Source organism: Melozone crissalis, unplaced genomic scaffold (genome assembly GCF_028551555.1).
Source record: "Melozone crissalis strain CALT ecotype California unplaced genomic scaffold, PUWL_Pcris_2 ptg000019l_1, whole genome shotgun sequence".
Classification (NCBI taxonomy): domain Eukaryota; kingdom Metazoa; phylum Chordata; class Aves; order Passeriformes; family Passerellidae; genus Melozone; species Melozone crissalis.
The window spans coordinates 17,004,678-17,030,463 of NW_026535797.1; the positions used below are offsets into that span (position 1 = coordinate 17,004,678).

Below are 25,786 nucleotides of genomic sequence, written 5' to 3' on the forward strand. Positions count from 1 at the left end.
TAAATTGCTTTGTTTCTTCAAAGTTAAGATCACAACAGCAAATTCAAAGAGTGGTACCATGGCTTTTGAGAAGGAAAGAAATCAGATGATTAACTTGGAATGAACTGTAAGGGAATTTAAGATACAGAACAAAAGGCAAGGTTCAGTCCTGCTTTTGGGTTGGAATGGGTAGGAGTGATCCCTACCCTACCAAATGATCCTGTGTATCATCCACTGAGAACATTTAGAGAGCCACATCCAAGAAGTGTATTGAAAAGCTGTCAAGAAGAATGACTGATTTAATGAACTGTGTTAACGCATTTGCAGGAAGCACCAGATTATAATTTGTTCTGCCTTAGTGACATTTTAAGCAACTGAAAAATTGCTTTTAATGGGAGTATTAAACTGTACAATTTTATCAGCTTTTGTGATAAGAATCTATTTCGAACAAAATTTACTAAGTTCCTAACTCCCTAGCTGTGCCTCAGAGACTATTTTAGAAAAATATATCTAACCAATAAGGAAACATTCTCTCTCCAAGTTTTGCCTTAATGTTTTAATTTAGATATATCCTTGCAATTTCTAAAGACCTTTTTCTTCCTAATATTTGCTTAATTGAAGAGGAAAAAATACTTCATTTATCACCTGGCGGGGTAACTCAAGGTCCATGAACACATTTTGGGTGGTTAAACAGGGATTTTAATTTTGTGATTTTGTTGCTTTTGTTGTGATTGGACACAATAAAGCAAGTAACAAAGTGTGGGGAAACACTTGACTGAACAGGAAAATTCTTTCAACTTGGTAATGGTCAAGGAGCTGCCCAACAAGCAACTTATCATTGCTTATTTTATTATTTTAGTCAAATCAAGATGTGGGGGTGGTAGGGAAGGGCAGCAATTGAACAAACAAACTCTGCATTTCTGACCACAGGAGGCTCTGCCTGTGCTCAATCTGTGTTCTGTGAGTCAAGTATGGAAGCCTCAGTTGCTATGGATTTGTGTTTCACTAGTCTGTAGGACTGTTGGCTGAGTTTATTTTTTTTCCCCAATAACTGGATACTTATTAGGTTCGTATTCAAAGCAGATTTTAAAGTTGTATAATGTGGAACCATCCTGCAGCCTTTCTTACTCCTGAGCCACACAAACAGCTCTTCCCTGTCCCATGCATACTTCAATAAAACTTTCTGTATTGTTGCAAGATCTCCCTTCATTTAAACCTCACAGTTACTGATACATTTAAGACCAACACTTTTCATTTCCTGTCCTTTTCTAGTTCACCTGGCTTCTGTCTCATGTTGACAGTGTGAGGGGCACTCAGGAGCAGGTGTTTCATAGTTTTAGTCCTTACTGTCTGGCATGTTACTATATCAAGGGGTGTGATTTTCTGCTGGCATCCCGTGTGTAACTCACAATGCAAACAGTTAATTTTCACCCCACTCTGAGGCAAGAATAGGACTTAATGAATTGAGAAAGCTAGTGAGCCCCAGAAATTGGCTTGTATCTAAGAGTCCAGGGAACCTACAAGAAAAGCAGGTAATTCAAGCAATAGGAGTTTGTTGGTTTTAGCTTTGCAGAAGGAATTACACATGGAGCACTGAGTAAATTCAAAACCAGAGTATCAAAATATTAATAAAAGAGAAACTATAGGTGATGGTACTCGCACCAACTTATTATGAAGAAGAACCTGCAAGCTTGGAAACACAGAGAAGTGCTTACATACACGGGACGTGTCACAGGGCTGTGCCGGAGCCGGCAAACCGAGAGGCTCCGGCCGGGCCACCATCCCGCAGCTTCCCGGGTGAGACCTGTGTGCATATAACACATATACACAGATACACATATACACAGATACAGGGGGATCCCAGAGCGCCCCTCGCTTGGGGCGGCCCCGAAGGAGAAGCGGCAGGAGGAACCGGCTCGCGGACAGCGGGGAAGGGGCGCACCCCCACCGGCAGCTCAGAGGGCAGGAGGGAGAAGGAGGCGGAGCGGTTCCCATCCCGGAGCCTGTCGCCTTCGGGAAGCAGCCGCGGGCGGGAGCGGGCGCTGGGCGCGGGTGGGAGGGAGCGGCCGCCGCCCCCGCCCGCCCCGGTGCCCGCGGGCTGGGGGCGATAGCGCCGTGCCCGCCCCGTGCCCGCCCGGGATGCGCTGCGGGCGGGCGAGCGCGGCTGCCCCGGGGGAAGTTGCGGGCTGGGCGCCCGCGGGCCGCTCGGCCGGCTGCGAGGGGGCGGGCGGCGCCGGGCGCCCGAGGAGGAGCCCGAGCATCCCGGCGCCAGCCCGAGAGCGGGCGGCGAGGCTCCATGGGCTGCTCACGGCAGCATGGTGCTCGCCCTCAACGGCAGCCACCTCTCCGGTAACCCGCTGCGGCCGCTGGCGCTGGAGGAGCCGCGGGCGCTGGGCGGCGGCAGGATGATCGCCGGCTCCTGGCCCCCGCGCAGCCTGGCCAAGCTCGGCCCGTCGCCCCCCCCGTCGGCGCTGCCCACGGCGAGCCCCCTCCCCGGCAACGACTCCCAGTGCGGGGAGCAGATCCTCAGCTACGGCAGCGCCGAGAAAGTTCTCATCGGGGCCGTGCTCTGCCTCATCACCCTGCTGACCATCGCCGGCAACTGCCTGGTGGTGATCTCCGTGTGCTTCGTGAAGAAGCTGCGGCAGCCCTCCAACTATCTCATCGTCTCGCTGGCCCTGGCCGATCTCTCGGTGGCCCTGGCCGTCATGCCCTTCGTCAGCGTCACCGACCTTATCGGCGGGGAGTGGATCTTCGGGCGCCTCTTCTGCAACGTCTTCATCGCCATGGATGTCATGTGCTGCACGGCCTCCATCATGACCCTCTGTGTGATAAGTATCGACAGGTGAGAGAGCCCGGCGCCCCGAGCCCTGCCCCGGCCTCCCGCCGCTGCCCGCAGCCCGGCGCGGGGCGCCCGCACTGAGCGGCGCCACCTGCGCGCTCCTGCCTCCTCCTCCTCCTCCGGGTCCCTGGAAATGAGCCGTGCTCGGAGCAGGGAGCGAGGCGAGTGCCGGCCCGCAGCCCCTCTGTTGGAAGGAGCCCGCCGGAGCAGGGTGAGCTGCTGTCCGGGTGCCTGCTTGTCCCTCCGGGTAACTCCTTGCTGCCACTCGGGAGCCAGGGTGTCAAAGCCAAGCCGGACCTAAACTGTCACCGTTTACCACGGCTCTGTGCAAGTCAATAGGGCATTTCCAGCTGCTTTAATATTTGGAACATATGTCTTTAAACTGCTTTATACCACAGGTAGATTTTGAGCTGATTCTTTCAAAGTGACAGTGCAACCTCCCTGGGTTCAGCAGAGTTTTACCAGACCAGAGAAGGTGCAGTAATTATAGCTTCCTAGGGTTTTATCTTTATTCTAGGACAGTCCCAGAATAGGTCAATTTCATTTCTGACAAATAATGTTTTGTTTGAAGGAAAATTTACTTTCAAACGTTTGCTTTTTAAAAATTTGCACCTGCTGTCTTAGAAACCAATCATGCTCGTGGGCATTTAGCTTCTTCCAAAAGATACAGTGACTGGGGCAACAAGGAGGTGCGTACACACCGCAGAAGAATATCTTAGGTGTTTGGTTCTGATGTAAAAACCATACCAAAGAGCCCACATTTGCCTGTGCCAGTCCTCTACAGAGGAAGGCTGACAGATTCCTTTTTTCCATGCAGGTTCTATTCTAAAGTAAGTTGCAGCCTGTAGCTTCCCTTTTCCACAGCCTAAATTCTATGCCAAGAATTTTAAGAGCTAGAAGGTAATTTTTCATTAAAATTTCACACAATTGGCTGAAATTGAAAAACCTCATAACTTGATTTTAGAAATAGTTTACCAACTCTAATATCCAACAGCAGCCTTGACTGTTTACTTCAGAAAGTTTTAAGAAAAGCTCTACGTTAGGTTTCTGCAAAGCAGCAATCTTTCAAAAGCGATTCCTACAGCAAATGGAGGTTGTTTCGTATCAGGGAGCATCACAGTTTGTGTTAATTTCAGAACTTTAATTTCTGTACAAACATCCTCTGTTCTAGTACTTTTTATTTTGTGACTTCAATATTGGCCAGCAGTTAGCTGAATGCTGCAAAGCATCTTGTAGCAATGAAGTCCACATACAGACTTTGACAGTATCAGACGATCTGTGTTCTTGGTGTTGGTTTGATTTTTTAAATTGCTGTTACATTGACATTTGCTTAATTTTAATTTATCTAAGTTGATTTTTAAACTTAATTCCTGTATTGCAAAAGGATATGAATAGGCTTATCTACCTTCCCAGTGTTATTCTCTGCTTTTCTATTCTATTTGTAAGATAGGTGATTTCATTTTTGCACTCTCTCTCCATTAAGTATTTCTGTTCTTTGATAGTTCTTATGTCCATCTCTGAGCTCTCCATCTCCATTTCTACCAACCTTTTGAAAACAGGTTGACATAATTAAGCTTTCTTAAGGATGTGTGATGATTCACACCGTAGCACTGGGCTCTTGCTCTTTTCTATTTCTTAGTTTAACATTTGAGGTCACTGCTGTGTGCTGAACAGGGGCTTTGACTGAACTGGTGACACTGATGACTACATCTCTTATTGTTCTCAGTTCTCCCTCCACTCCCCTCTCACCCTAAAATACTAACAAGAGATATATCTTTGTATTGAGAAAGAACATAACCTCTTGTAAATGGCTGATTTTCACCAGCTAGTGCTGATTTAAACTAGAATTATTCTCTTGTCTTTGTGTTCTCACTTCTTTCACTGAATGTTTATTGAACACCATCTCTTCATAATTCAGTATACTGTTGTCTACTACCTACTTGAAATTAAAATTCTGTGTCTTATGATGCTTAACCTCTGCCACCCAAATCCATTATATAGCTGAGATAGTGGGTATCATAAATAAAAGGAGACAAGCCAGCAATTCATTAACAAAATGTCTCTACTACTCGGCAATAAAGAATTAAAAAATCTCCATGATTTGTAATCCTATTTAAAAGTAATTAATCTTACACTGCTGTAATACTGCTAAGCCCACCAAATATTAGTTTTGGATATTAAGAAATCTTTGAATAGTGCATATCTACAAAATATGCAAAGCAGGGAGGCAGCATGAAAATCAAATGTGAATGATGAAATGCTGCCAGTATAGCTTTGATGGTGATGGTGCTGTCATATTGGCATTTGTTCTTACATGTATGTAGTTAGGAAATCCTTGAATGATCACTGAGGAAAATTTCTCTGTGAGAACACATCCATCCAGTTTAAGTTTTGTTTGTGCTACAGGAGCTGTAAATCATAATGTATACAGTACATGAGAGACCATTTTCACAAGGTCCATTTTTCCAATGCTTTGGTGAAATCACTTCCAAGGCTTTGGTGAAATCACTTCCATGTTTTATTATGTAGGAGGAGAAGATTAGCAATGATACCTCCCTTACTAGTCTTACTATCTCAGGGAAACTTATACAAATACAGGACCAGGAAATTTCAAGCAGAAATTGCAGAAGCAGAGAATGTGAATGAAATTCACTGTCTTTCAAGCTGGCCACTATCCTCAGAGGCATTTAGAGGTACTTAAAATTGAAAATCCTGAGGGTACGTGGGAGACATTTCTTTAGAAAATAGGGCTAAGACAGGACAAGGAAACATTTTTGAAATGTAATTAAGAATTGTGCAATCACCTGTCTCTTTAGGGCACTATAGGAAACTTTTGTTGTGATCCAGTAACATCTCTCCTGAAGTAAAAGATGAGGCTGTTGTAAGCAGTGCAGAGAGAACAAATAAATTGATTATTTTAAAATTTGTTAAATCTCTAGATTCTTCCTGAAGCAGGTATGAGAATCATGTACATAGTTGAAAGAATATTACTATTGAATTAATCTTAAAGAACCAAATTTGTTACAAACTGTTAGGCACGGTTTGTAAAGAGAAATAATACCTTTTATTAAACATACAATTTAGTTAGTAAAGCAGAGGCATTGAGGAGCTACCAAGAAGGATAAAATGAGTAAATTGAAAAGGTTTTTTGATTTGTTTCCCTTGCACAAATATGTGCTACTCAGCTTATGCCACTGAGAGCCCTGAAATGCCAGCAGCTGACAGCCTATTGCTCACAGAGAGATTTTGCTGCACAGCCCTTAGTGGTGGATGAGGATTTAGCTGAATATATCAGATCCTGAAAGAAGCATATTAGCATAGGGTATACAAATGGGCTGGTTTCATTCTGTTGGAAAAACTTGCATTTTTTTCCTAGTGAGACACACCAAGCACTTCTTGTATGTTTTAAGTTGCTTCTATTCTAAGTTCTGCAAACGACAAGGGTGCAAAGTAGATGTTAGTGTGCTGTCATGGGGATATCTAACTGCACAGGGTGCACAAGGAAGAGCCAGGTTGGAAAGGTTGTTTGATTACCACAAAGATCTGAATTTGCGGAGATTTGGACTATTGTGCTTTTCTTCAGATCATATCTTCCCTTTTGTTCCACAACATAAAAACCTTCACAGATCTTTGTCAGGGGGACATGAGATGAACATGTATTTTAGGTATCTCTATCGTATTTAAGCCCTCACTTTGGAGGAAGGCTATCTGCTTACAGGCAGGTCTGTCAGAACTAAAACAGATATGATGGAGAGACAAGAGTATTTCCTGCCTTTTCAAATTTTTAAAGGATTAAACAGGCAAGACAACTTGATACTCAGCCAATGATTACCTTTGCTATTCTCTCCCTCTGTGATATGAGCTATGTAGTAGGAGCTACAGAGGCTTTTGTGGGATAATTGAACAGAATTGAATTCTTCTTTAAGAATTTCCTATTGGTGTGTTGGGATATTTTTTTTTTTGTGCTCTTAAGGCTCCACTTTTCTGGTTCTGAGTTAAATAGATTATATCAAATCACAATTCCTTTACATTCTTTACCTTTAAGAGTGAGGAAACATTATGAGTGAATTATGAGGGATGGATACAAACCACATCTTAGTGGGGAATGAAAAATAAAGGGAATTAATTGTGTTTGAACTGGTGGTGTTTTCATGCTGATTCATCATGCTGTTCTGACCCAAGATAGCTACAGAAATGCTGTTTTGGAGAGTATCCACAAGATAACTGCATAAGTAGCAATTTTTAATTCAATTTAAAAATAGTTCTTTGGCTTAGAAAGTGATAAAGAAACATAACTACTCAGATATGGTTGAAGAATTATAACACTTTCCCCACACCCACACAAGTAATGAAACACTTCTTGGGAACTTTTCCAGTCTGTATCTTGGCCAACAATTCATGAGTACACCAGGCTTCCATTAAATTGATGAGGATTTAGTATTTCTATGCAAATAAGTGGGCCTTTTTGTTGGTCCTGAGATTTTTATATACAGGGATCAGCTCTCTATCCCTGCCTGTGTTGCCACACTCCAAGTATGAGTACTTATGCTTCTCCCTAGAATGTGTCAGTCCCAAAAGTTCACTGGCTTCTTGAGTCCTCATCCCATGTCTAAGAATTGTGCAGACCTCAAATTTCCTCAGAGGAAGAATTTGGAACAAAATTTAAATAAAGATTTAGGCACTTTCAATAGAATCCATATGTCTAAATTCTACCTACATCCCCAGCTGATAATATGACCTGAAAACCATTAGCAATTTGCTAAACCTGATGGTAGCCAGTAATCCTGTGTAGCTTCTTATTTGGTATGAAGACTTTTTCTGTCTCAGTGCCACGGGTGGAAAAGGCAGCAGTCTGTTCTGCCAGCCTGGCTCAGATCATTCACAAAATCCATATAGAATATATATGCAGAAATAGCTATGAAAAAATCCTGCCTGTAATATATTTTGGATCTAGAATAAGCATAGACAGCTACCAGTAGTGCCACTCATGAGATTTTTGTTAAATATATTTGTGTTCACACAGAAATAACTGAGAAATTAGGAAAAACCTAAATTGAACTATAGGAAAAGTCTGTGATGAAGTTATTGCAGTTAATATATTGCAGAAGAACGTTTTGAGATCAGTAGGGCAGCTAATTGCTAACAACAGCCATCCTCACAAGAGCCATTTTTTTCATTGTTTAGCCTGATAAACAACAGTACTCTTTTTGAGCCTATAAATAACTTGCCTAGTTTATGAAAGACACAGCATTGATAAACTAAACTAAAGTGAAAAAGAACAGATTTGGTCTTACTCCTTTCCATGTAGTTTTCCTAATGCAGTCTGTTTAAAGAATGTTCCTTGAGCTGATGTTTCTTTTCTGCTGAGAATTTATTGGTGAACACTTATGCAATCTCCATTTCATTATTTATGTGTAAAAAAAATACAATATAAATTTTTGGTCCAAAATTCAGAGATGAAGAAGTTCAGTTGGAAGTTGGATGCATTAAGCACTATAAGGCAGTGCAAATGTTTATCTGTCACTGAGAACCCACTCCAAAAGCATAAATTAATCTGGGGGGTTTTGTTGCATTACCACGATCCCATTTCTTTAGGCACCTTTCTGTGACATCCTTGGGTATTGTTTTCTGTGTCACAGGCACAGGAAAGAGATGCAGTTACTTACAGAGCAAGCAGATTTTAGCCACAGGTATTGTTTTATTATGTCTTTGCAGAGAAATTCTGAATCAGAGCACACTGGCAGATGCACAATAAGCAGGTGGGAATTAACAAATAAAAGATATTTTGTAAAGCAGATGGACTATTTTGTGAAAACTTGACACAGAGAAAAAGTTTTAACATCAAAACAAATGGAAGTTTTGTCCTTTTGCAAAGGAAAAAAGGCATAAGATCTGAAGTTTCCTGGGTGTGTCTTGTGTCTGCACAGTAGAGGCTGACAAATTTCGGAAGCTGATAGATGCTATAGAAGAAAAATCTGTAGATTGGTTATTCTCTTGCTGTTCTATACTGGATGCATTTAAGCAGTGTTACTGCAAGGGAGCCCCAAAGTGTGGAGATGCAAGGTAACCCAGAGGTGGCAGTGCAGAGGGGACTGCAACCTGTGATTTTTCAAGGGCATGAATGGGCACTTCTAGTTTAGTGAGTAGCAGGAGATTTGAGATTAAACCACATTTACCTGAGTGCCTTTTCTTGAAACTGGATGTTGCATTTCCCCCCCACATTTGAAACTATCTTCTGTTTGCTCCTGCCAGGGTTTAAGGCTGGATGAGTTTTCAGAAGTGATTTTGGGGTCTCTAATTCTTGGGGGTTCATCCAGACATTTCAAAGGAGCCTGATAAGTCAGAGGTAAGGGAACATTAATTCACATTTTTGCCAAGCAGGGCACTCTGCAGACATTGAAAAAGTGATTTCTTTCCTATCAAGGTAACAAAAATAGTTTCTGTGAATAAGGTTGGATTTGCTTCAAGATCCACAGCAAAAATGCAATTCCATAAACACTTCTCTTTGTTTTTGAAGGGAGCTTTCAAAAATATATCCAGATATAATAAAAAATGCAAATGCATATCATACTGGCATGATGTGTAGTGTAACCTGATTACACTGGTATAAAAATATATTTTCCTAGTGTTTTTCTTGAACTGGATGAGTATCATAAAATGAAATATCAAAGCTTTTGTAGTTTTGTACACTGAAACAAGATTAATATATCAGTAGTAACATGCTCACATAAGAGTCTAGAAGAACAGAAATTAATCAGGGAATATTTTCACTTTCCTGAATTAATTTCCTCTGAAAATTAATTCTAAAACTCCCTGAAAATTATATAACATACCTTATTCCTTTTAGTGAAACACAGTATTATATTTGATATTGTTGTTGAGTTTGAAATATTTAATTGGAAATATTTGTGGCAAATTTTGAGACTTGCTTCATCTGCAGTTGATAAGTACATATGGCACTGTCTGTCAGCTACAAACACCTCTTTTCTTTTTTTCCTCTCAATATATAACACATGGATCTGGTCCTTTCTCTGTGGACCAGAAAGTCTGAAGAAAGCTGGCCACTGTAGGTCTTGTATGAAAATAAAGAGGTTGAGAAATAGTTGAGTCTGCTGAGGTGCAGCTGTCAGAAAAAAGACTGGGGAGCAAAATCACAGGTTCTGCTTTCTGCATGCCCAAAGCACAAATATCACAAAACTGCTCACTGCAGTTCTGTTCTAATGGTCACTGCTGTCTCTAAGGTGAGGATAACTTATTTCACCTGGAAAGCTTATAAGTTTTAGTTTTTCTTGTTGTACTGGATAGCCAACTATTTCTAAAGGATTGAATAGTATATATATATATTCCTATATATACTGAAAAGAGGCAAAAACCAGCTGAATTTTTTTAAACAATCTCTTACTGCAAATTTTCATTTTCAAACATCCCAGGATTAAATATGTCATAGTGAAAATTTGTTTTTATTCTGCTTGAATAGAACAAAATTAGAGAGTGAGCGTCATTGATTTTTCTTTTTGTACCTTGCTGTTTATTCAAGGCTTTGTGTAGAAATCTAGATTATCTGCTACATCTGTGTGGTTCTGTACATATTAACATGTATGCAAATCCAGTGGTGACTCACTTCTAACAATAAACATGGCTTTTGGGTAGTGCACAGACAAGAATGAATTCTCTAATAGTGCAGAACAGAGATGTGCATGGAAATCAAATCAGAACTGAGCAAATTCTTTCTGTCTATCATGGCCTTTGCTATCAAATGGGAGCTAGCACAAGACACCACTGAAGGGGGTTTATTTCATCACTGATAGCTATTTCACTGCTAATTGTCATGATTGTTAAAAATCCTTTTTTGTGCACAGTTCTTATGTCTCTTAAGGACATTGTGGGAAGTGGAGGCAGACCCATATGAAGGGTAACATTATTCTCACACTGGAAATGACTTGTCCTGCAGGATGTGGCAGGTTAAGGGCAAGCAGCAGCTTGCCACATATTAATGGTGGTGGAAAAACAGGTCAGGGACCAAAGGAGAATGGACAGAGCTTGTTGTATATCAGACATTCGCCAGGCTGGGTAAAATCAGAACTGGCAGCAAAGGCTTGCCTGCAAGAACACTATTTCTGAGGCAGACTTCTGTACAAACCTTTTACTTTTGAATTTTTGGTTGAAAACTCTCCAGTCTTTTAGGAAGATATTGTAATTGGAGATCCAGGCAAACACATCATGAGATCTCTTCCCAATAACCTGGCACGGAGCTGTGCCACCTTCCCTGCCACTGAATAATACTGACACCCTTGGTGGCATTCAAATAATGATTTCTTGTCAACCATACAAGTATCTGTGATCAGAAATATGGCCTATTGCTGCTGCAAGGGAAATTGGGCCACCAATAAGGAGCTTTAAGTACCTTATTTATAAACTGTTTGCTTTTCAGGAGATGTGTTGGAGACTGGGGACAACGTATTTCAACATATGGTTTGCAGATCTCTAGAGAGGGGCACAAAAGGTAACTGCAAAAATTCCAAGTCTGTGGCAGGAGCATCTGTTCACTAGAGGACTGTTCCCATGTGAGAAAATACAGGAATTTTGAAATCAAAGTAAAGAATAGTGCCCTGGAAGATTTACTCTGATAACAGGTGTTCATTCAGAAATTGTCAATCAATGTAAATATGAGAAGGTAAAAATGGAAGGCATAAGTACAGATAACAGAGGTGTATGCTATTATCTAAACTTATTGCAGAATTTACAACCTGTCATCTTGAATATAAGCCATGAAAAGATGTTGTGATTGTCATGAAATATTTCAGATATACAGTAAAATTTGCCAGAATAATTTTCTGTAAGCAGTTCTCCATGTGGATTGTTAAATTTTGTTTATTTTCTATAGAAGTGGACATTTAGCAAACAGATGAAATATTAAATCCCTGAACAAAGAATTTCTTGTCTGGCCATAAATTACTTGGAAATATTTATACCCATGACCCAAAAGAGCTGCTGAAAAGATGCAAAGCTTTCCTCTAATAGTCTAATAAGATGTTTTGATGCTAAAAGTGGTACAGCTTTGTCTCAAAAGACTTAACTTTTGAATTGTTATGTACTGCAGTTTCCTTTTTACTCTAAATATCTTCATTTGAAGATCCACTTCTTATCACAAACACTTTTAGCAACAATAGTGATTGTTGTGTCTCAAGAGTGTATTGTCCCATATGAAAAAGCTATTTTTGCAAAATGAATATGGTCATTAACAGAACACAATATTATTTTTTAAAAAATAACAGAAAATGAAATAGCATTGTGGACCATTTATCTATGAATTTAACAACAAAAGAAGGATCTTAACATTTCCAAAGCCTGTTATTTAACACAAAGCTTCTGCACTGCTACTGTTGAAATAAAGGGAGGACCTTGTCAAATTTCTCAAGCACCTGCAGCTTGCAGTGAGCTACCTGAGGTGTCCAGCTGTGGTGATTCAGCCCACACTGATGCCAACATTCTCCTCCTAAATTCAAATGAATATTTGAGGTTTTCTGCCTGGTAATGAAGCTGTTATCATTGGAAACTATAGTCACAGAAATAAACCTTAGGTATTTTACTTTTTACCCACACAGATTTGATGCCACCATATCTCAGAAGAACCCTAGAGTTGCCAACTTGTGGCTGAGGAAAAAGAAAGCAAAAGAAAGATATACTCACTGAGAGGTGGGAAGGAGGGCTGCTTTCTGCTGATCCCGCTTGTGTGGTGTAGCATCTGTGAAATGAATATAAAAGAGAGTTCTGGGATCCTTGATAATCTTTAGATACTGCTATCTTTAAGGGTTTTGGAGGAGGAGATATCTATCATCAGCTGTATTTCTGTTTTAGCATAAATGTGTAATTCTAAATTTTGAGTAACACAAAATGGTGTTATCAAGGTATTGTGACACAATGTGAAGTGTTGTGACCAAATATTGAGCTGGAAAAATGGGTATTAGTGAAAAAGCAATAGCTGAATCTGTCCTCAAATTATGTTGTTCTAGATAGAAAGCCATGGGGAAGAGAGCCAGCAACTCATTTCTTGACAAGAAAAAAGCAAGAGCTTCATTTTGTACAAAATATAGTTGGATGTATTATATTTTCATGCCTGTGAAGCTGGTGGTAGCAGTTTGTGTTGAAATGGGTTCTATATTTTAAAAATATTTAGTGTTGCAGATTTTGCACGATTTTAAAAAGAAAGAAAAATATGAAGGAGGTTGCTGCTGATAAAAAGAATACAGTGTAGTGGAGATTTGTCGTAGGCAGGTCTGTGTTCATCTAGGCAGAGAGGACACACTGCCCTGGCTCATCTTTCCCCAGGTTTCCTGTCCAGTGGTCTCTAAGCTTGCTTGCAGCTGCCTTTACAAAGGTAGGCCTGGTGACACCTTAGATGGGGAGTATGGACTCCTGGAGCTGGATTAAAATGTTACTGGTGCAAGATGAAAAAAGCCACCCCTGTGGAAGCACAGCCTGGCAGGTCTGAGCAAGACCCAGGAGATTCAAAGGTCATTAGAGTGAGGATTTGTCAGCTAGAATGAAATAGTGTCCACTTGGCCATTGCTTTCTTCATTGCAAAGGCTACTGGCAAAAGTGAATAAGTGTTATGACAAATGAACTAGTAAGTACTGGGGTTGGGAAAGGCTGGACATACAGTTTTACTGACTACAGTTTGGGTTTTGCTGCAGTTACTTCTCATCACTACATCTTTCTCTCCTCTAACCTTCTCCTTCAGTTAAAGGGCACCTGGGGCTCTGTATTTAGGGATTCTGAATGACTGCAAAGGGAAGAAATATTCATAAAATAATATTAAATTCCTGAAAATTTTCTATTTCCCATTTATATAGGAGAGCTCGACCTGACCAGTTTATTTATGGCTACTAGATTCCAAAATATTACTTAATGAGATATTTTGTGAGGAAAATGACAGCAGGCAGGAGAATTCCATGTGAAGGGAGAACTCGAGCCTGGGAGTTTAAGCATGATGTAAGTGAATATGTTATTAAAATGAGTGCTAAGGAAATAAATGACATACTGTAGAGAAGTGTGGTAGCTACAGTAAACCTTACATTCGTTGGCATGAAAGATGATAAGATGATAACCTCATTCTGTACCACATACTGAGCAGAAAATATACTGCTAAAATATCAAGACATTACACAAAATCACTGTTTATATAAGTTACAGGGGAGGAATCACCATATTAATGATAAGTCATTGAGCCAAAAGTGTCTGCTGGAAACGACTGTGAGCAGCAGTTTTCTAAAAGGTTCTTGAATTGGAGACTCACAATTTGATCTCACCTCCTGCCTTCCTTCCTTGATAACTTCCCCTCATGCTGTGCTCTCCCAGCTTACAGCCTCTGTTCCAAACCTGCATATGATTTTTCCTGTGTTAAGACTTATTCATACTAGGAAGAGAGAAACGATTTTCCAACTTTTGGGGAAACAACTCCAGTGTGCATCTTTAAAAACAGCCAGATAAACACTATACAAGATGCTTCGTATATCCCAAAGTTTTTGAAAAAATAGTCTTAATTAAACCTGCTTTGGACTTGGATTTCCCTGTGCATCTAAAACAGTTTATTGATATAGTTTGTTTTTTGTGTGGCCAAGCTTGGGCAAACAAGTAAAGCTGGAGGTCAACATTTATAATTTTCACATACCTGATCCAGTGGAACACAGCAAAACTTTTGTGTGATTTAAAAAAAAATCAGATCTGCCTTCAGGCCGATACAACTATGGACAAAGCCAAAAATGCCCAAGTAGGTTGGGTCTGCATGAGATTCACCCATAATGACTGGACAAGTGTTCCTCAGGGCTCTTGCAGAATTACTGTCACGAAGAAGCAAAGAGGAGAATTTGGACCTGGTCTTTCCAGCATTTTTCCTGTCTCTTCAGAGGGAGGAAAAGAAAGAAGGGGGAGGAGGGAAGAAGTATTCTAGAGGGGGTTGTTCCTTAAGTGCTTTATCTGGAGGTATTATGTTTAAACTGTATTCAAGGAAGGAAGAGAAGGGACGTAATATCAGCACACTGAAATAGCTATTCCCTGAGGATACTTTGTTTTAATATAGTGGTATTAGCACTTCAGTGGGCTGTGGTTGTTCATCTCATTCATCACTTATAGGATGGAAATTTCTGAAATGTTTAATTTAATTGTACTGAAGACATCAGTCATGATTTTCTAGTTAAAGTTGTGGGAGGCTTTCATTTTGAAACACTGCTATAACTTTCAAAATAATTCCTTTTAAGCTGATGTTTAGTATCAATCCAAGCGTGACTCATGTAGTGAAGTTGGAGAAAATTACCTTAGCCATTTCTGCTTTATGGTAGTCATTGATTAAAAAACAAAAGACAGTTTTCATAGCTCTGAAATTGAGCCTCCACACATTCTCTGACAATTCCCCTGGGTGTGAGGGACAAGAGGGTTGAGATGGGGAGAACACAAAAGGAAAATGAGGATTTTCCTGTTCCTATCTGCAAAACATATTCTGTTCCATTTTTGTTTTTGTTTGTTCAGAAACTGCCTCTGTTGAAAAAAGTAGGGATTTTATCTGAGCTGGTGCTTAAAGAAACCAGATCTTTAAAGGGATCTTTAAGTCCCCTGTAACACTATTAAACAAATTTCAAGTCAAGCCTCATCCTTCCCCAGCAGCTTTCACATTCTCTCTTCTCCTCAAGCTCACTGACAGCACCACCTCCCTGCAGCCATGCCACATCATTTACTCAGATTCATTTTCCCTTTTCAGAGTTACCCAGTTCTCCTCTAACATACAAAAGGCCATATGAGATAAAATCTCTTTCCTAGCTTTTTCCAGCCTATTTTCCTGCCTGTTCAATTGCTAATGAACATTGCATCCCAACCAGACAGAAATAAACAATGCAATTCCTCTTTAATTCTAGAAAAGAGTTTTTCCTATCTTAGTCTCCCAGATAGTATCAGAAGGTTAAATATCTTGTCAGTCCTCTCACAAAGAAGCCAGGAATGTTGTAATAACTTAACAAAATGAAATATTGCATCATACACATAAAGATAAAAATGAATGTAAAATCCCTATGTAATTAGATACTCAGGTATGAAAGTTGACATGATACAAATGCACTGCATTTGTTTCTATGGGTCTACAATATTTTGGGATAATAAAGAGGGTCTCTTTATGTGGAATAAGTTGAAATGTGAATTATGATAGAAATAGTGTTTTCTGGTATAAATCCCCTTATTGAAGATATTCTCTTATTGAAGATATTGAAGCAAAAACCTGCCATCTTTGAAGATATTTCCTTTTTCTCTTTGATAAAATTATTAAACAACAACTCTGAATGATACACAGGGTATGAATCTGTATTCAAAAACTTCTGCACTGGTGAAGCAGCTTGTGTGTATACTTTGATGAATTTCACGAAGAAATTTTCAGTAAATTATATATTTCTTAAAAATCCTGAGAAGTCTTTCTCTAGGGAATATTCCTAAAATGTTACTAGTATGTATCATAAATCATCCTTTATTCTATGTTTTGATAAATATAACTTCTTACTTAGGAAAAAAAAAAATAAGAAAGACATTTTGACTCTGTTCTCACTTCTTCCACAAAAACAAATATATCTGTGTTAAATAAAGGAGCTTGCAGATCTGGGAGGGTGTGTTTGTATGAAAAGGCAGAAGTGAGTAGTATGTCCCTGACACAGTTACGCGTGTTCTTTCAGAAAAGCATGAAATTATTTTTTATTTTTCCTCATCCTTCCACATTGTTGAACAGCGTAAAGAAAAATGATTCTTCCCTTGTGTGACTTGCCTGGATTTGGAGAGCTTTTGAAGTGTTACAGATTATCTATCAAGAAGTGGGGTGAAAAGCCCTTTTGAGCTCTGTATATAATTAATCCTGTTGCACTCAGCAAGCAAACCACACTTGTATACAGGAAACAAGTGATGATGAAACCCACAAAGCTGGAGTTCAGACATTTTTAAAAAATATAAAAATAGTAAGTCTTCCATTACAGAATGGAACTTAATTCTTAATAATTTGAGTCCAAAACCTTTTCAGTTTTCAAATGTATCTGGTTTCTAGGAGGCTGATGAAGGATTAAACAGGCTGAAATCCACCTCCCTCCTTCTATCTCCTACATTAATGTCACTGGTGATGGAAGAAAAGGAAAAATACACAGGTACAATTTTCTTCAAAGAGAGTTAATAAAAGCATTTAGTCTATAATTTAGACTATTTACAAGGGTAATTGCAAAATATTGGGTAGGAAATACATATTATCTAACATTCAGGCAGAGCTGCAAGGTAAACACCAGCAACTGCATTTTGGGACTTTTCCTTCCAAGCAATGTATAATTTGCAGTGGAAAATGAAAGGCTAAAGAACTGGTTTGTCATGGAGCTGAGAACAAGATGTGACAGGTGATAAATGCTTTGACAGGCACGCAGGGTGAAGATGAAAGGCAAAGGGTGAGGGCAGGTGAAAGAAATTTGCCAAGGTCTGAAAAGAAAGAGTAATATGGTTTCAGAATTACAAGTAAGGTAATAGAAGTTGAATGGAAAGATGTTGCACAGATTCTGGCAGTATGGGTGTTGTGTATTTCTTAGAAAGAGAACAGAATGCATCCCCCTACCTATGGGGTGGATGTCCAAGATTAGTAGGCAAAAATGAAGAAGGAAAAATACAGAGCTAACAGAGAAAGAGGAATAAGAGAGCAAGAAGGTGAAATAAAAGTATGAAAAATGAGCTAAAATAACTGAGAAAAATATGGAGCTGTAAAGTTATACAATATGAAAGGAAGAAAGCCCAGGAAAGCACAGAGAAACTAAAATGTATGAGAGGAGAAAGCAACCTTCTACTATGCAAACTACATTCCTTTAGAATGAAGTTATTTAATTTTGATTGACTTAATCCTCCCCCACTGCCAAGAAAGCCTACACTTCTTGAATTCATCAAAAATAACCCCCTACAATGATTTTGAGAAAAAGAAAAATCAAGTCAGAACATTTACTACGTAGAATAAATTAAATATGTGCCCACTATAGCAGTGAAAATGAAGACCATCCTATTATAAAAATAACTTAAGAAAATACATTTCATTAAGAAGAAATTAAGAAGAAAAAGGGGAATAATTTGAAGTGTCAACCTTAACGAGAAAAAGAAGAATAATGTAAGAAGGGAGAAGAAAAAGGGGAATGAAGAAGAAAAAGAGGAATAATGTACTGAAAGCAAAACAAATGTTTCATTCTCACGTTTTCAAATAGCAAAATGAACACATGACCATTGCAATTATAATAATATTGAAATTTTATGAAATGTGAAGCATAAGCATCTAGAAGAATAGGTATCAAAACATAAATTTAAGATCTTTTGTATTTGTTTTTTCACCATCAGCTGAGAAGAATGAAGCAGAGCTTTCTAGGGTTTCTAGCAATTAAGTTGTGGAAACTGACCACAGTGCCAAGACTTTTATAAACTCTGCTAATTCACAGCAAAGGAAAGATGCAACATTTAACTAGATAGAACATAGAACTAATCAAAGTGTTTTTCTCTCCACTGAGTAGTGTTTTGATTTGGTTAGTTCTGCTGTCTCACTCTACCATTGCATGATGTTTTGTTTAGGCTTTAAAGTGACCCAATTCATATTCTGAAAGGTTTCATATATGCATTGAAATTAGTAATTTTGAGCATTTCTGCTAAGGAGAAAAGTCTTTTAATGCCTCTGAAATATCCTCCTCTTCCCAGGAAATAAACTGGCAGTGATCATGATGTGATTATGAGGCCAGTCTGTATTGCAGAAAGGTAAAGTACTCTTGTACAATAATTAATGAGGTAATTGTCACATTATAGCACCATAGCTGTGCACTGCAGTGCTCATGTCCCCCATTCAGGCATTTCTATGTTTCTGTTCTTTTATTTCTGTCTCAATTACTGAAGTATGTGGTGGGAATAGTATTTCCTGATCAGTTTGTATGTTTGTATACCTTGTTTTATTTAAAAGGAAGTCTGAGGGACAAGGCATCTCTTGCATTGTGTAAACACATAATTGAAAAGAAAACAGTATTTGCTGGGTGTTTTGACACAGCCTTAACAGAAAGAATAGATTTGGTATTTGTTTCAACTTGTTACATTTACATTTGAAGGAAGGGAAAAAAGTTATCTAGATGTATTACTATACTAGAGAGAATATTTTTCAATGCTGGATAGATTTTAGGAATGGCATTTTTTTCCTGTTCTTGTGAAGAGTTTTTTAATGTTGAGCTGAACCAAATAGAAAAAGATTATGAAAGATGATGAGAGAATCATAGCCAATGAAGATAAACCAGTAGATCAGCACAATTCTTCAGAGTAAGTTATTATTGCAGGTGAAATACAGGATGGGGTTCTATAGATATGGGTTTGCAAAGAAATCCTGCATGGAGATACATATTGAAGACAGAAAGCTTCTGTGCTTGAGAAACAGAGCAGCAAAAGAGGAAATATTGCTGTGTCTTTGGAATAAAGCAGTGTTATGCCTCTTAAAATACAACAATATGAGAACTGACAGAACCTCATATTTAGCACAACTCCTAATCAAATGGAAAGCGATAACAAAATATCTTGTGGTTCCTGGCAGAAATAGCTATGATATGATACACATCTGTATCATTTCCAGTATAATGTTTCTAGTCTTATTTCATTGCAATTCAATCTGCTTCATAAAAACATGGTCAGACAGTGAAAGATCTAATTTGATTCTGGAATCTGTTAGATCAAGACAGTGAATTCTGAGACATGAATGTGGGCTACTAACTAGAATGGAATCTTATCTGCCTATAAAGCACATGGAGACCAGAAACAGAGGAATCACATGTGTATACAAATGCATTCAATTTATTATTGAATTGGCAGAAAGCTTCAAAATTATTTATATTCTTTTAACTGTACAGTTTTCTATTGCTCTATGACTTCACTCACAGTGACAGGCAAGTCCTTTTACTCTTTATCTTTCAGCCATATAATGGAGCTAGGAAAGAAAGATTCAGGACACATGGTAACAAATGGGACCATCCTGTTACTATTTTCTTTCTATTGTTTAAGTCAATGTAGCTGTTAAGCCTCAGGTTCTTTTCTGGATATTTCAAAAGGTGTGAGGACTAGACCCATCTGTCTGTGTGATCGTAGGAATTTTTTTAGCCCTGTAGGATAAAAACTATTCTCTGTGGTCATTGTAATGGATTGATAGCAGAAAAGCCAGAATGGAAGAGCCCAAAAGCTGAATTGTCTCAGGAGCAGACCTATATAGTTTTAATTGTTTTACATTAAATTGTCTATGGCAATTTATTGTCATTAAATGCTAACCATTTAGTGATACTGGGGAAGAGTTCTATGTCACAGGGAATCAGATTTTTGTGAAGCAAAGGGAAAGGATTTGTTCATTCACCTTTTCCATTGTTGGTGTTCATTGTGTGTGGCAAATGGCAGTGGTGTACAATGCCTGGTGAAAGGAGGGAATTCTTTACCCTCTCCCAGGTCTGACCAGAGCTCCAGAAAGAGGATGGGGTAATTTTTTCTGCCCAGAGCTGGGCACACTGTGTATGCCTCACACCTGAATGGGAGTGCAGCAGAACCCCCCGTGGGGAAGAAGAGACAATGAAAAAATCATAAGAAACCAACCCAGAGCAGGGATGTGCTCATGTGTTTATACACATACATTTAACAAGAAGGTTTACTCTGCCCCTCACCATTCGCAATCTTTTTGGTCTCTGCTGTTTCCTTTGAGCTCTCCAAGCAAGAGTCTGTTTTCCACATATGTGATGCAGTACAAAAGCACTTACATCACCCTTTTTTTCTGTATCAATTGGACAGCAGTGCCATATTCTTCCTTCTCAGTGTTTTCCACTCACCCAGCATCCTTGGAGTGGCAGCAGAACGTGACTGCTGTGCATGCTGTGCCTCTTGTAGGGCTGGAGCAGCATCCTGCACTTCAGAGTTCTGCTTGCAGCATCAGGCAGGGCTGAATGGAAAATGCCATGACCAATTTAGAAGAAATAAAGGCCATTCATCTGCCTTTGGGGAGTAACCCAGATACAGAGCTCACTGTGCTGGGTGTAACATGGAGAGATGCTCTGTCTGACAGAATCATTGAGTCAAGAAATTCAGAGCAGGAAGAATACAAAATAGCCTTGCCCTTCTTTTAAAAGTGAGAACCCAGGCACAGTTTCTTCTCCACCAAGATCAAGATGAACATCTGTGGCATGCGAAAGAAGCAAATCTCAGAATAACAAGTCTGAGATGTTTCTTTCATGTGGGGGATAGCTAAGACACATTAAATGGGCTTTTTAGGGACTCTGACTTAATTCTTTCCCAGTAATAAAACCTCAAGGTCTTACTTATACTTGAATATGTTAAGTTCAGCTGATTTACCTTAATATTTTTTATTAAAGTACTGGGTTAAGATTAAGCACTAAAAAGCATATTTTCCTACTGAATTTGACACAATATTTTTGAAGTTCATGAATCTATTAAGCCCCGAACACTCTCTAGTGTATTAGACAACAGTAGTGATTTACATTATTTTGACGTTGCAAATGAGTTTTCAAGGGTAATGGATTTCATATAGGGAGATTAAAAGATAACATTCCTTCATTTGTGCATGCTGACTTCTTTCCCCCATCATACTACATTTAGCAAAATGAATAAGGCAGAAGCAATGCTGGTGTATTTTTATGCTAATTAACGTATTTTAATTTCAAATAGCATTTCTGAAGAAAAGATACACTCCAAAAAAAGTGATGCCAGGGCAAAACTAATGAATTTTCATTCTTTTCAGTATACTTATGCTTTCATGAATTCTTTTTGTTATATTCTGGTGCATGAGAATGCATCAGTAGGCACTCAGAATATGCAGCCCACAGATCTGATTTTTACAGAAATCCAGCTTAATGTTTTTAGCTACAAAATAAACTTCACCCTAAATTGTTATTTTTAGTGACCAGTTGGGTAATAACTATAGGAGTACATACTTCAGGAAGGCAGATAAGAATTTTTTTGCAAACAATGCATTGTAAATGACAAGAAGTCTTTGTGCACAAAGGATGTGTTTAGCTGTTTTGTACCTAAACTGGGCTATTCTTAGACAAATTTTAAGAGTAGGCCACTCTTGTCCCTGAAAGTCTGCAGCTGAGAGCTCACACTTGCTGCAGTTCACTAATTAAAGCAGTGTGATGTATACTTTAATTAGTTAAACTGAAGTTTCACTGCACCGATTCCTCTCTTCTGTATCTTGGAGCACCCTGGGCTCCTTGGAGTGAGAATGGTTTTGGCCATGGTGCTATAAATCAGAAATCTCCATGGTCTCTGCATGAAGCCCATGGCTGCTGGGCCAGTGGCTCTGCTCTAATGCTGATGGTGAGGGGCACTAGAAACAGCCCTTTTTAGCATCACAGTCCATGGACTGCACTGCTCTCATCCCAGACAATTCCAACAAGAATTCTTGGTCCATGGCCCCTCCAGGCACAGATTCACTGGCAAAACACTGACCTGCTGTCATTTACTTGTGCATCCTGTCAAGAATAGGGCACAACGAACCAGCCTGTCCTTCGTGTAACACTTGTCACAACAGCAATATAAAGCCAATGACATGGTTGAACAGGATTGTTGATACCCATCAGGGCAGATCAATAAATGATGTTTCTTTTACTTCCATAACTCTAGCATACCCGGGTGCTTGTATAAGGCAAGGGCGCTGGGCCTGATCTACTGCACTGCAGTAAAATCAACAGTGCATTCCACAGAGCCAGTAAATTTCATGTTTGTTCTGCTGGGTGAATAGACTGAGAAAACATGCTCCTCAAAAATATTTTAAATCACATTGTTATAGTTCTTGTATAGTTCTTTGTAACACTCCAGAACTTTCACTACATGAGTAAACACTGGTAGCTCTTGAAACCAAAACATTATTCAGGAACTTGATTTGAAAGAATTTCTTTTACAAGTAACAAGACAAATCATACTGATTTTCTCTAAATTGTTTTGGAGAAAGTGAAACAAACAATTTGGGAAGCTAACAGTAACTGATAGGTAAGTTCCAGTTCAGCAGAAGCCAAAATTGAAACTAAAACTCTTAGGTCTAAATAAAGGCATGTGATTCCATCTAACAGAAAATTCCCATTGTCAGAGAGGAAATACAGAAACTTTCTATAGTTGAAAGTAAATTCAAACTTAGGATGTTCTTACCCAGCTATGCAGAGCCATAGTACTACTTTTGTAATTAGAAAAAGATACTTAGTTTAAAATACCCCAAATTAGGAAATATAAAAGTTATCAACAAACCTAATATTTTTTTTCTGTGAAAAACTGACCCATTATAAGCATTTTTCTTTTCTGTAAAACTGTGTTTTCTTCTTGAACTGGGACAGATTTTTACTTTGTTCAGTCAAACTTTGTACATTGAATAAAGGTATTTTCTTTCTAATTAAGTGATGATAAAAAGAATTATTTTAGTACTGAAATAGTCTACTCTTTGTATAAGTTTGCAGTTTGTTATTCCTGCCTGAAACATGAAGGAAAGAAAGCCAGCTCATCATCTCAGCTTAGTGGCAGGGCTCTTCCTGATTGTTGAATAGATTAGAAGAGTGAAGATGAATGCTTGCTTGTTATAACCATCTACTCAATACAAAAAGTGATAGACTTTGGGGACTAAACATTATTCTATACTCCAAGATTTCTTAAGGTAGCAAAATAAAATTTAGGTTTCATGATTTCCTTAAAAGCCAAAATATGCTTTATGTGCATGAAGATTGAACAAATTCATAGAAATCACAGCCTGTTAAGGCCAATGGGAGATTTCCTTCTGGAATAAAAGACCTCTTATATAGAATACTAACATTATAAATTTTAACATGAAAGACACATGAATTATAAGTTGGAAGTACATGCAAAGAGAGGATTGAAAATTACGAAACAGAAAACTCAGCCAAAGATTTTGGTCTAGGGCAGAGTAAGTGAATAACTTTTAACAGTTAGCCCCTTCCCTCTGTAGTAACTCTGTGTTATCCTTCCAGGTACCTGGGAATCACAAGGCCCCTCACATACCCTGTCAGGCAGAATGGGAAGTGCATGGCCAAGATGATCCTGTGTGTCTGGCTGTTGTCTGCCTCTATCACCATACCCCCGCTCTTCGGCTGGGCCCAGAACGTCAATGATGAAAAGGTTTGCCTCATCAGTCAAGACTTTGGCTACACCATTTACTCCACAGCAGTTGCATTTTACATCCCAATGTCAGTGATGCTGTTCATGTACTATCAGATCTATAAAGCTGCCAGGAGGAGTGCTGCTAAACACAAGTTTTCTGGTTTTCCCCGTCTGGAAGAAATGGAAGGGATTTCTGTGAATGGACTTGTAAAACTGCACAAGGAATCTGAAGAATGTACTAATTTTTCACGACTCCTAAAGCACGACAAGAAAAACATTTCCATCTTTAAAAGAGAACAGAAAGCTGCCACCACCCTTGGGATTATTGTTGGGGCCTTCACAATCTGCTGGCTGCCCTTTTTCCTCCTCTCAACTGCAAGGCCCTTCATATGTGGTACAGCATGCAGCTGCATCCCCCTCTGGGTGGAGAGAACATTTCTGTGGCTGGGCTATGCAAACTCCCTCATTAACCCTTTTATCTATGCCTTCTTCAACCGGGACCTGAGGACAACCTATCGCAACCTGCTGCAGTGCAGATACAGGAACATCAACCGCAAACTCTCGGCCGCGGGCATGCACGAGGCTCTGAAGCTTGCAGAAAAGCCAGAATTCGTTCTGTAAGGCCACTCATCCTCTACTGTGATCATTTGCTGTTTTATCACGTTGGCTTTTCCCCCACAGGTTTGAAAGAAGTGTTGCAGGAGGAACCAGTTGAGCACTGTTAATGCAGTCAGCAGGAAACAAGGTAGAGCCCACCTGTCCTAATCGGCCTGGAAAAGCAAGAGCACCATCTAGAGAATTTGGGTGTAAGAGGAATATATAAGAAAGGATGGAAGTGAAATGTAGCACAGGATGTTTGAGCTGTTAGTGAGGAAAAAGCAAAGTTGGCCTAACCCGTTTGTTTGGCCCAAAAAATGTTTAGTAGGTCTGAATGTTGGATGCACCTTGTGTCCCAGAGATTCTTTGCTGTAATAAAGACCTGAGAATGGTGAAAAGTTAATTTCCTTCCACTTCAGTATTACAAAAATAAATCATTAAAGAAGAAGCTGAATCAAAGAACTTGTATTCCTTAGAAACATTCTTTATGATAAAACCCCATATGTTCATTAAACATTAATTTACTGGATTGCCTGGAAATGAACTATGTTGTGAAATTCAATATTGCCTTTGCACAGCAACTCTGGCACTGAAAGAATATGTCACACTTCCAATGTGATTAAAGAGTTTGAGTCAAGTCACATGGACCAGCATCTACTGCTGCATACAGCCCTGCAGCACAGTTAGCTGCAATGCTGCTGTGCAAATCACACCAGGTAATCTTATACTGTATTTCTAACATAACAAATGTGTCTGATTACAGTTTATTTCAGGATCTGTCTGGTCTTTGTCCATCTCTTCATTCTTTAATTCTCTTGGCTTTCTCAGCTGAGCACTTCTCTAATCTAGATGGAGACTGTCTGTGCACAAGTCATTTCTGTGATGTATGGCTGGTCCTTGCTCCACTTCAGTAGTTAATTTACTGTCTATTTGAAAGCTCTTCTACTTTCTGGGACTTCTTTCTCTTTTCAAGTCAGTAAGGAAAAAACAAACATGAGACCTTATGACTTCAGAGACATCTGGACTTTATCCTTAAAATCTGATTTTAATCATCACTTGTGCTTAAAAGGATTTAAAGCCTTGCTCTGTGTATGAATAAAGACAATTTACTTTTTCTGGTTCTAGCTTTTTCTACCATCATTGCAGTTTGTCCAAGTATGTGATCCTACTTCTCTTGGCTTTAGTAAACAGATGTCTTCTGTCAGT

General features: G+C 39.2%; 1 protein-coding gene across 2 annotated transcripts in view; it reads left to right on the forward strand.

The window, feature by feature from the left end:
* The first annotated feature begins 2,267 nt into the window (after positions 1-2,267).
* Positions 2,268-25,786, forward strand: part of HTR7 (5-hydroxytryptamine receptor 7) — a 29,063-nt gene continuing 5,544 nt past the window's right edge. The window contains exons 1-2 of one of the 2 annotated variants that reach the window (XR_008483052.1): positions 2,268-2,824; positions 23,854-25,296. Coding sequence is in view for 1 of the 2 variants with exons in the window: in XM_054277328.1 (XP_054133303.1) it covers positions 2,295-2,824; positions 23,854-24,604 (1,281 nt within the window). In the remaining variant the exon portion in view is untranslated. Of the gene's footprint in view, positions 2,825-23,853; positions 25,705-25,786 lie in introns of those variants that run through there. The other variant, XM_054277328.1, reaches the window with a different exon arrangement.